This window comes from Lonchura striata, chromosome 24, assembly GCF_050655825.1.
Source record: "Lonchura striata isolate lonStrDom1 chromosome 24, ASM5065582v1, whole genome shotgun sequence".
NCBI classification, from domain to species: domain Eukaryota; kingdom Metazoa; phylum Chordata; class Aves; order Passeriformes; family Estrildidae; genus Lonchura; species Lonchura striata.
In genome coordinates, this window is record NC_140726.1 from 8,760,567 (window position 1) to 8,771,857 (window position 11,291).

At 60.5% G+C, this 11,291-nt stretch overlaps 2 protein-coding genes across 2 annotated transcripts in view; both read left to right on the plus strand.

The window, feature by feature from the left end:
- HSPB2 (heat shock protein family B (small) member 2) overlaps positions 1-11,291 on the plus strand; it is a 486,398-nt gene that overhangs the window by 404,874 nt on the left and 70,233 nt on the right. The gene's annotated exons all lie outside the window — the stretch shown is intronic.
- Positions 864-10,901, plus strand: LOC146765476 (uncharacterized). The gene is made up of 7 exons (XM_085560425.1): positions 864-1,157; positions 3,061-6,661; positions 6,728-8,335; positions 8,456-8,692; positions 9,212-9,368; positions 9,699-9,828; positions 10,320-10,901. The coding sequence occupies exons 1-7, from the start codon at positions 914-916 to the stop codon at positions 10,469-10,471; spliced, it is 6,129 nt and encodes a 2,042-aa protein (XP_085416551.1). The 5' UTR covers positions 864-913; the 3' UTR covers positions 10,472-10,901.

Sequence of the window (11,291 nt, forward strand, 5' to 3'; positions counted from 1 at the left end):
AACTACCTGTGCCATGTTTACAATAACGTGCCAATATCTATCATTTATGTTGGGCAGTGTGTCTGTACCTTAAACCAACAGAAAAGTGTCACCAGCACAGCAAGGCATGGAGGGCAAGAAGGAGGAGAAGAAGGTCAGGACATGCCCAAATCCCTCCATCTTATCCCTTTGAACCCCATTCTAAAAACCCCAAAATTCCTTTTTTTTTCCACCCTGTGTTAATCCAACTACCACGCTACTCAAACCCTTGTGGCTTGTAATTCCTCATACAACATTGGCAGCTTTTTCCATGGGCTAAAATCAAAGCCACAGGTGGTTTTGACTTTGTGCCAAGGTCCCCAAGCCCCTGCCAGGGTCTGGGGCCAGCCAGGGCAGCTGAGGGATGTGCTGGGCTCTGACAAACCTGTGTTCTCTCAGCCTGGCTGCAGGTTGGTGTGCCTGGCACTGAGAGATTCCTGCTGGGTGCAGCGAGCCAGGAGCTCTCCCCTGAGCCTGCTTTGCTCCAGAGTGGACAATCCCAGAGCCCTGAGCCTGGCAGGGCTGTTCCCCTCCCCTCGGTGCACCCAAGGGGATGGAAATCCAAGCCCCAGATCCAAAATCCAAGCCCCTCCACATCCTCCCCCAGCCCTCCAGGGAGGGTTTAACTCTTCCCCCAGGGCTGCCCAAGCACCGTGGTGTCCACAGTCACATTTTCCACCTTCAGGACGCAGAGTCCACCTGGCCACGCTCTGTTCTCTTGTTGAAAACCGATAAATTCCAATTGGTGCAGGTTTTTGTTTTTTTTCCCTGGGCCAGGTCATTGGTTGGTGTCTGGCCTGAGCTCTTATAAAGTGACCCAGCCCTCTGCCCTTCAGAGCAGGCAGCACATGCCCGGAGCTGGGAGCTGCTTCCAGCTGGGCTATTCCTCACTGGGATGCCTCAGGAGCTGCTCCACGAGATGCAGGGAAAATTCCCCCTCCTTGTGCTGCTGGCAGCTGCCCTGCTGGATGTGTCTGGTGAGTGCTGGCTGTGCTCTGCTCCCCACAGCTGCTGCTTCTCTGCCTCTCTGGCTCTGCTCTCGGGGTGCTGCCACAGCCCTGGGATGCAGCAGCAGCTTCTCCCCGTTTGTGCAGCCCAGGCTTGGGGTGAAATGAGTGGCTCCTCATCAGGACATGGCTGTGCTGCCCAGCTCCCAAAGGAAACGCTGCCTCCTTAGGGGAAATCGAATTTAAAATCCCTTTTTCAGGGATTCCGAGCAGCACTGAGGATCAGGCTGGTGCTGCTGAAGGCTTGCTCAGAATCCCTTCTCCACGCACCACAGGCACGTTGTGCTGCCTCTTTGGGAACAGCTGTCCTGCCAAATATTTATTTCTGGCAGCAGGAAATCAGTGCTGGGCTGGGGCTGCTGTGTCCCAGCAGAGCTCCAGGGCTGCTGTCACTCCCAGCCTGGCCTCTCCACCTTGCTGGGAGCCCCTGAGCATCCCTGCGAGGGCACAGACATCAGCTGGGCTGCTGGGAGCACTGCTGTGTCCTCAGGCAGCCTGTTCTCTTCAGGAAAGATAAACTCGGGAAATGGCAAAGAATTTTCTGCCTAATCAGTAATTTTCTTCTTTTTGTGAAGCTGCTAAACCTCTGCTTCGCCTTTGTCAAAAACCACAATTTAAATGCATGACACTTAAGCCTTTAGATTTGTGTATTTCCTGGCAGGTGCCCAAGGAAAAAAATGCTTAAAGTTTTTTGGGGAGGAAAATCCATTTTAGTCTGTGGTTTGCAAAGTGTAATTTGGAAATCAACCTTCTGATGTAAAGACAGAAAAAGTAAAATGTGTGGAGAAAAGAATAACCTTTTGAAGCAAGGGTCTGCCTTTCCAGGGACAGGGTGCCTGCTTTCAGCTTGAGAAGTCGCTGTGCTCTCTGCTCTGGGCCAAAACAAACCTGCCTGGACACCCTGTAGGGGCCAGGGAACTGCTGGTGGCACTGGGATGCTGCTGAAGGGAGCTCAGTGGGGTTTATCTCAATCCTGCTTTGCTGTGCAAGAGCTCCCAGCCTGTCCTTGGCCAGCTTGAGGGCTCCTGTCTGGTTCTGGGAATCAAGGGTTCCTTTCCTCTGGGAATCAGGGGCTCCTCTCCTCTGGGAATCAGGGGCTCCTCTCCTCTGGGAATCAAGGGCTCCTCTCCTCTGGGAATCAGGGGCTCCTCTCCTCTGGGAATCAAGGGTTCCGCTCCTCTGGGAATCAAGGGTTCCCCTCTGGGAATCAGGGGTTCCTCTCCTCTGGGAATCAGGGGCTCCTCTCCTCTGGGAATCAGGGGCTCCTCTCCTCTGGGAATCAAGGGTTCCCCTCTGGGAATCAGGGGTTCCTCTCCTCTGGGAATCAAGGGTTCCCCTCTGGGAATCAGGGGTTCCTCTCCTCTGGGAATCAGGGGTTCCTCTCCTCTGGGAATCAAGGGTTCCCCTCTGGGAATCAGGGGTTCCTCTCCTCTGGGAATCAGGGGCTCCTCTCCTCTGGGAATCAGGGGCTCCTCTCCTCTGGGAATCAGGGGCTTCTCTCTTTCTGCCTCAGGCCTTTGGTCCTTCACGTGGTGCTGAAGGGCAGCAGCAGAGGAGGAGGGATGTACAGCTGGGACTGGGACTAGGATTGGCAATGGGAATGGGACAGAGAATGGGAATGGGACAGAGAATGGGACCGGCAATGACAATGGGACTGAGAATGGGAATGGCAATAGCAATGGCAATGGGACCAGGACTGGGACTGGCACTGGGACTGGGAATAGCACTGGGACTGGGACTGGCAATGGCAATGGGACTGGAACTGGGAATGGGAATGGCAATGGCAATGGCAATGGCAATGGCAATGGCAATGGCAATGGGACTGGGACTAGGACTGGGACTGGGACTGGGAATGTCACTGGGACTGGGATGGGGACTGTCACTGGCACTGGCACCGGGACCGGCCCTGCAGTGCCACAGCTCCATGTGGCCATGGCGGTGGCGCGGGCGCTGCCGCTGGTCTCGGCTGCGCTGAGGCGCTGCTGGAGCCCTTCGGGGCTGCCCGCAGCTGAGCCGGGCCTGTCTCTGTCCCCAGGTGCCCCCAGGAGCGGCCGTGCCGGCAGCGGGGCGCCGGCCCTGGGCACTCCTGCAGCAGCCCAGCCCCGGGCCCGGAGCGGCCCCGAGCCCGGCACCGACGGGGACTGGGCTGGGGGAACCTTCCAGCCCCGGAGCCCAGGAGCTGAGCCTGCGGCCAGAACGAGCCCTGAGCCCACGAGGGCTGCAAACAGAACAGCTCTGCCTCCCAGGAGCCTGGCGGGGGCTGAGCTGCTGCTCACAGCAGCCCCCGGGGCCCAGGGAGGACACTCATCTCCTGGAAAGCTCTGGAGCAGCCCCGGGCAGGGGTCACAGGCCCCCACAGCCCTGCAGACAGAGCCAGGAGCTTCTCCTGGGGCTGCTCCCAGCCCTCCCACTTCCAGCTCTTCCCAGGCCTTTCCCAGTGCAGGGACACAGCAGGGCTCTCCCCAGCTCACAGCTCTCTCTTCGCCTCCTGTCATCGAGCAGAGGGAGGTGCCAAGCCCTAAAACTTCTCTTCTGACCCCCACGCTCGATTTTCATCCGCCAAGGAGAGAAACGGCAGCATCTGCACTTCCTCCCCGCACTGGGATTTCTCTGGGGAGAGCAGGGGAGGCCTGGCTGCCCACGGGAACGCTGCCCACCACAAGAACGCTGCCCACCACGAGAACGCTGCCCACCATGAGAACGCTTCCCACCATGGGAATGCTGCCCACCATGGGAATGCTGCCCACCATGAGAACGCTGCCCACCATGAGAACGCTGCCCACCACGAGAACGCTTCCCACCATGAGAACGCTGCCCACCATGAGAACGCTGCCCACCACGGGAATGCTGCCCACCACGAGAACGCTTCCCACCATGGGAATGCTGCCCACCATGGGAATGCTGCCCACGGGAACGATGCCCACGGCCACCAAGCCTCCAGCCCAGCCCGACCCCACAGCCAGGGCAACGCCTGTCCACCTGAGGAGGACTCGGAGCTCGGATGCTGGAGCTCCTCCAAGCCCACCCCAGCCAGGGCACCTCGGCTCAGTCCCTTCCCAAGCAGCACAGGCCAGGCCCACCCAGCTCTCCCCTCCTCTGTCTCTGCAGCAGGAAGCCACAGGCAGCAAGGGCAGGAATTCAAGCTCAGCTCTGACAAATGGCTCAGGACACCCAGCCCCGCTGCCTGCTCCTCGCAGCCTCCCAGCAGGCACCACAGATTCCTCTTCATTCTGGATGGAAGCTCCAGCTCCCGAGGGATCCCTTCCATCTCCCTCCCAAGCTGGCACAAGTGAGGGGCAGCAGCCTCTGTCTCTGCACAGAGCTCCCAGCTGCACCAAACACCTTCCCCCAGGGAGCAACAGCAGCTCCCGGGAAATGGCACTTCCAGGAGATGCTGCTCCATGGGCAGAGACAGGGAGACCTGGAAAACCTCCCTCCCCTGAGAGCCCACAGCCTCCTCTGAGCTCCTCCTCGTTAATCCAGCTGTGGATTTCCACATTAAAACCCTCCCCAGCTACTAAAGAGCTCAAGGAAGCAACATCTGCCCTCTCTCCAGGAATGCCCACCCTTGGGAATGGTGACCTCCAGCCCTGGGATTCTGTCCCAGCAGGGCTTCATCCTCCTGCTGCCTCTGCTCCTGCTCGTGCTGGGATGCAGCCCACGGGCCTCCACACCCCGAGCACCCCATCCCCACCTCCTGCCTCTGGCTCCCAGCCCCAAGGAGCTTCTGCCCCTCCTGTGCCTCAGGGAGCCTTGGCTGGGATGCTGCAGGTGAGCACAGGGAGAAGGAGCAAACCTGGTTCTCCAGCCCTGACCCCAGCAGCCAGCCCTGTCCCCAAAATTGATTCTCCTCCACTGACTCCAGCAGCCAGCCCTGTCCCCAAAATTGATTCTCCTCCACTGACCCCAGCAGCCAGCCCTATCCCCAAAATTGAGTCTCCTCCACTGACCCCAGCAGCCAGCCCTGTCCCCAAACCTGGTTCTCCTCCACTGACCCCAGCATCCAGCCCTGTCCCCAGACCTGGATCTCCAGCCCTCTCCCCAGCAGCCAGCCCTGTCCCCAGCCCCTCTGGAGCCCACAGGGACCAGGCAATTCCCTTTCCCAGCCTTGTCCCCCCCAGCCCCACCAAGCTGGCAGCTCCTGCTCCTGCCCTGCTCTCCTCCCGTGCCCAGGGAAGCCACCCCAGCTCCCCCACGGCACAGCCCAGCCCGGGGGTGCCCAGGGAGGTGCCAGCAGCCCTGGCACAGGCTCTGCTGCACCAGCTCAGGACATCTGAGCTCGCTGACACAGCTGCCAAGAGCCCCAGCACAGCCAGAGGGGACGCCCTGACCCTGCTGCCCTCGTCTCCACACTTGTCCTTCGTGCTGCAGAGCACCGATGGCATGGTCTGCCTGCAGCCCACGCAGGATTCCCCTCTCCCCCCAGAATTCCCAAATTCCAGCCTTGGGGGGCTGCTTTCCATCCAGCAAATCCTGGCAGCACCCAATTCTTCAGCGCTGGACCTGGCCAACTCCCAGCTGAGCCCTTCCAGCGTGGTCCTGGTCAGGCCCGTGTTTGTCCTGCTGCCCTCTCCTCAGGGTGGCCACAGAATGGCCCACCTGGCCACCACTGTGGGGACAACTGGGAGCAGCCAGGGTGTCCCAGTGAAAAGCAGTCCCTCCTATCCCACTGGGAGGTCAGTGGGACCTGGAACTGCTCTGTCCACTGTGTCCAAGCAGCAAGCAGAGAGAGAAGTCAGCTCTGAGCCAGTGCCAGCTAACCCTGCTCCTACAGCCCTCAGGGGCCTGTCCCCCGCTGTCACCTCAGCCCCAGGGCGTGTGCTGGAGCCAAGGGTGAGCCCCACGCTGCAGACCATGCCCAGGCTGTCCCAGGAGATGCAGATCCCTGCTCCCCATCCCCAGCAGGCCACGGGCACTGCTTTGCTGTCCCTGGCAGCAGAGCCTGGCAGCTCCCCTGTGCCACCAGTGCCGCTGTCCACTCAGAGCCTCCAATCTTCCCCCCAAGTGCCCTTCACCACTGAAAGGCCACAATCTCCGCCTGGAGCTCCTTTCCCAGCAGCAAAGGGACCCCGAGGCTCCCCAGAGCCTGCCCAGCCTGGGAGCAGCACAGGGGCTGCAGGGCAGGTGGGCTCCGTGCCCACCCCCGGCCCAGCCCGTGCCCCCTGCACGGCGTGTTTGCCTTCCAAACCCCCTCGCAGGGCACTGCCCAGCACCAAAGCCCTGCAGCCCCCCGCTCAAAGGCTGCCAGGCACCGAGCTGCTGCCATCTCCAGCAGCTCCCAGCATGTCCTCAGCCTCCTTGGTGCCTCCAGCTGGGACGGAGCACAGCGGCGCCCGGCCTGCAGCCCCTGTGCCTGGCACAGCAGCTGCCAGCCCCAGCACGGCCAGGAAAGCTGCTCTCCCTCAGCGCCTGGAGCTGGAATCCAGCCCGGCTGTGCCTCAGCCCTTCACAGCCACACAGAGACCAGGAGCAGCACCGGGGCTGGCTCCGCTCTCCACGGAGCTCCGAAGGGGAACGACCATTCCCAGGAGGCTCCTGCCCGTGGTGACCCCTGCAGCGACGTCTGCCAGCTCTGCTGCCCCTGCCCCAGCTCCTGCTGGCCTCTCCTCGCTGCCCAGCATGGGGCAGAGCACCAGGCCAGCTGCAGGCAGCAGCAGTGCAGGAGCTGCAGGAGCTGCAGGAGCTGCTGCATCCCTGGGCAGCAGCGTGTCCCCATCGGCCGTGCCCAGCCCCAGCACACCAGAGCCACCCCCGGCAGCCCTGGCACAGCTGGGTTTAGCTGCAGCCCGGCCAGCCGTGCCCTCGGGCCCTGAGCCTGCCCTGGGGACACATCCCAGAGCCAGCCAGGCTGCAGCAGCGGGCACTGCCCTCCCTGCACCCAAGGGTGGCGGTGGCACCGCCACGCTCAGAGGCGCGGAGCTGCTCCCCCTGCCAACCCCGGCGGGGCAGCCCGGGCCAGAGGTGGTGCTGGACCCCTCGGGGGGGCTCCCTGCAGCGCTGGGGGGGGCTGAGGGGGCAGCAAGAGGAGATGCAGCCCCCACCAGGCAGCTGCCCACTCTGGCACCCGTGCCTGCTGCACAGCCGGCATCGCCCGGGCTCCTGCTGGAGGAGTCACACCCCCTGGAGAAGGCGTCCCACCCTCTGGAGAATGTATCCCACCCTCTGGAGAACATATCCCCTGCCCTGGAGAACATATCCCACCCTCTGGAGATGTTCCACTCTCAGGAGAAGGTGTCCCACCCTGTGGAGGAGATGTTCCACCCTCTGGAAAACATATCCCACCCTCTGGAGGAGATGTTACCAACTCTGGAGATGTTCCATCCTCTGGAGAACATATCCCACCCTCTGGAGGAGATGTTCCACTCTCAGGAGACGTCCCACTCTCTGGACAAGGTTTTCCACCCTCTGGAGAATGTATCCCACCCTCTGGAGAAGGTGTTCCCAACTCTGGAGATGTTCCATCCTCTGGAGAACATATCCCACACTCTGGAGGAGATGTTCCATGCTCTGGAGGCGTCCCACCATTTGGAGAAGGTGCCCTCCCCTCTGGAGGAGATGTTCCACTCTCAGGAGAACATATCCCATCCTCTGGAGGTGTCCCACCCTCTGGAGAACATATCCCACCCTCTGGAGAACATATCCCACCCTCTGGAGGAGGTGTCCCATCCTCTGGAGATGTTCCACACTCTGGAGGTGTCCCACCCTCTGGAGAACATATCCCATCCTCTGGAGGAGATGTTCCATGCTCTGGAGGTGTCCCACCCTCTGGAGAACATATCCCATCCTCTGGAGGAGATGTTCCATGCTCTGGAGGTGTCCCACCCTCTGGAGAACATATCTCACCCTCTGGAGGAGATGTTCTACCCTCTGGAAGAGGTGTCCCCCGCCCTGGAGAACATATCCCACCCTCTGGAGGAGGTGTCCCCCGCTCTGGAGGAGGGTGCCGTGGGGCTGGCCGCTGGTCACTCCAGCCCTGGCCCTGCTGCCCGGCCCCGCACACCCACGGCAGTCCCCGCTAATGAGCTCGTTAATGAGGGCACTGATGAGCCCGCTGCCCGCGGCAGGGGCCCGGCCCGGCTGTCCCCGGCCCGGACAGCCCCGGGGCAGCCCCGGGCGGCTGCGGCGGGCACGGAGCCGGCCCCGGGGCTGCTGCCGAGCACGGAGCAGGCACAGGACGAGGGCAGGACCAGGGAGGTGACGGACGGAGCAGCCGAAGGCTTGGGGACACTGGTGACACCGGAGCCCGGAGCGCTGCGGAGCGACCGGCACCAGAGGAGGGAGCTGCGCTCGGATGTCACCGTGCTGGACGGGCAAGTTCCGCTGGCTGCCGCTGCTGCAGCCTGGCTGCTTTGCTTTTCATTATTTCTCTTCATTTCATTTATTTCATTTATTGCGTTTGATGCCACTCCCTTTTTCCCCTCTGCCCGCAGCCTCGCCGCCGTGAGCGACTCCTGCGGCTCCGGGAACCACTCGGTGCGGCTGAGCCTGAGCCCCGCCGCGGACACAGCCCCGGGGCCGCCGGGCTCGGAGCAGCCCCAGGACACCTGGGTGGCTCTGGTGGCCCTGCAGAGCAACAGCAGCCAGGCCCTGCTGCAGGTCCACTCGTGCTGCGTGAGCCCCTCGGCCAGCCCCGGGGCTGCGGGGGCTCCGTGCTGCCTCTTCCGCAGGTGGGAATGGGGAGAGCCTCCCTCGGGGCAGGATTTGTGGAAACAAGCTCACCCCGGGGGCTGTCACAGGCGTGCAGCATCTCCTTCCTGCGGGGGAGATGCAGCCAGGACAGGGGTGCCAGCCACAGTGTGGATTTCCACATTAAAACCCTCCCCAGCTACTGCAGAGCTCAAAGAAGCAAATCTGCCCTCTCCCCAGGAATGCCCACCTTTGGGACTGGCACACCCAGAGCCCGTTTCAGCCCCTCACCTGGGCCAGGGGCTCGGGAGGGCTCCTTGCCCGGGGTTTGTGAAGCTGCAGGGGTGTGAAATGTGAGTTCCAGCAGCTCAGGGGGTGATTGGCACACCACAGCAGAACCAACCTCCCAAAACCTCGGTGCTGCTCTGGGCTCCCGAGCAGGGTGGCTCCAGCAGGGAATGCTGATGTTCCCCGCTGGATTTTCCTGCGCCCCGATGGGGATGCAGGGCTGTGCTGTGCAGGGCTGGGACCTGCAGCTCCTCGCTCTTTGCTCCTGCCAGGCTGCCCTTGGACTGCAGACACATCCAGCTGCTGAGGGGTGGCAGCTCCAGAGCCACCAGCTTCTCCATCCAGCTGTTCCAGATGCTGAACCACTCTGTGGCCTACCTGCACTGCGAGCTGAGGGTCTGCCTGCCGGGCCAGCCCGGATGTGAACAGGTACTGGGGGGATCTGTCCCTGCAGGAACAGGAGTGGTTTGGTGATTCCAGAAGGGAACAGGAGGAAATTTGTGGGTGCTTCCAGAGCCTCCGCACCATGGTCACCCCATGGCCAATTCCCTGGTTAAAATCTGGGAGAGGAGTTAATGGTGTGGAAGGGTGGCAATAGTTCCTTTTGGAAAAGGAAATTAGGGAATTTAACATATGTGCTGTCCCAAGGATTGGAAATTCCCCTTGTGGAATGACAGCAGAGGTGGAAAGGACTGAGGAGACCCTGGGGCAGGAGGTTCTGCTCAGGACACTCCCAGGTGTTTTCCATCTCTTTCCCAGGGCTGCTTGGAAAGTGTGGAGCCCCTTCCCCAGCCCAGTGACAGGACCAGCCATGGAAACCTACACAAGCTGGTCTCCCTCGGGCCCGTCTGGAGGATGAACAACAGGTTTCTCTACAAGCCCGTGGAAGGTGGGGCTCTCCTGGTCTCATTTCTCTTGCAGAGGTTCTTGCTCAGCTCTTCCTGCTGCAGGAAAACCAGCACATTTTTAACAATTTTCTTGATTAGGTTATATCCCAACAGCTCCTCACCTCCGCTGTGGCCTCCCTGAATCCCAGCCGTGGGGGTTACTCAGTGACCCATCCAGCAGAGTTCCAAAGGCACCCCGGGAAGGAACTGAAGCTTTAGGAGGAGGAAAGGGGAGAAAAATGAGGCAGAATGTTCTGTCTGTAAAAAATTGTAGCATTTTTTTTGAGCAGAATGAGGCTTGCCATAGGTCAGGAGTGTCCATAGGTGAAATTGATGTTAATTAGATGTTTATAGCTATTAGAAAAGAGTGACACTGAGCTGGTAAAACATGAGACTTCTCAAAACCCACTGGCAGCATCCCTAACTCCTTGTGGCTGTACTTGTTGGTGCAAAGAACATTTCTCACTGCTCGGTTCCCTCTCTGTGTGTCCAGGTGCTGCTCCTGCCACGCTGCTGCCCATCCTGCTGGGGTCCCTGACGGGCTGTGCCGTCCTGGCCGCTGCTTTCATGGGGCTGTGGCTGCAGCAGCGGCACAGAGCCAAGCCCAGCCCTTATCCCCCGCTCGGAGAGTTCCAGGGGCTGTGATGGCAGCAGCTGAACTGCTCCCGCAGCTCCCCCAGCCTCCAGAGAAGCAGCTCAACTTGCTTGGCTTCTGTAGAGCTCCTGCCGAGCAGGGAGCAGGAGGTGCCTGCTCTGCCCCAGCCTGCCTCTCCTTCCTTCCCTCCTTCCCTCCTTCCTTCCCTCCTTCCTTCCCTCCTTCCTTCCTTCCTTCCTTCCTTCCTTCCTTCCTTCCTTCCTTCCTTAGCCTTCTGATAATGTTTACACGTTTGAGTTCCCACACAATCTCATGTATAGATAGAATAGTTTACATATTTCTCTGTAGGTGGAGAGAAATGATTGATTGATCTTGGACCAGTGTGGTTGGAGAGGTGATAATTCCATCCTCCAGTCCACTTCTCCTTTGGAATTCTACAAATGCCAGATGTTTGAATAAAACTGGGTCTTTTTTCAACTTACAAACTTCTGTGTGCTCATTTTGTGGCTCTCCACAGCACCCCCCTGGCTGCTCTCCCCCTAAAGCCCCCAGGAGAGCCCTGTTTGCACCCCCCTTCCCACGGATGCCTTTCCCCAGTGCGTTCCAGCAGATTCCAGCCTGCTGCTGGAGCTCTCCGACCATGAGTGGGGACTTGGAGCAAACAGCAGCAGGACTAAAGGGCAAGGAGAAGGCACTTGGCTCCTCAGGGAGGGGAGAAGCTGGACAAATCTCCGGGGCTCTTGGCAAGGAGAAGGCACTTGGCTCCTCAGGGAGGAGAGAAGCTGGACACATCTCCGGGGCTCTTGAAAGGAGAAGGCACTCGGCTCTTCAGGGAGGGGAGAAGCTGAACACATCTCTGGGGCTTTTGGC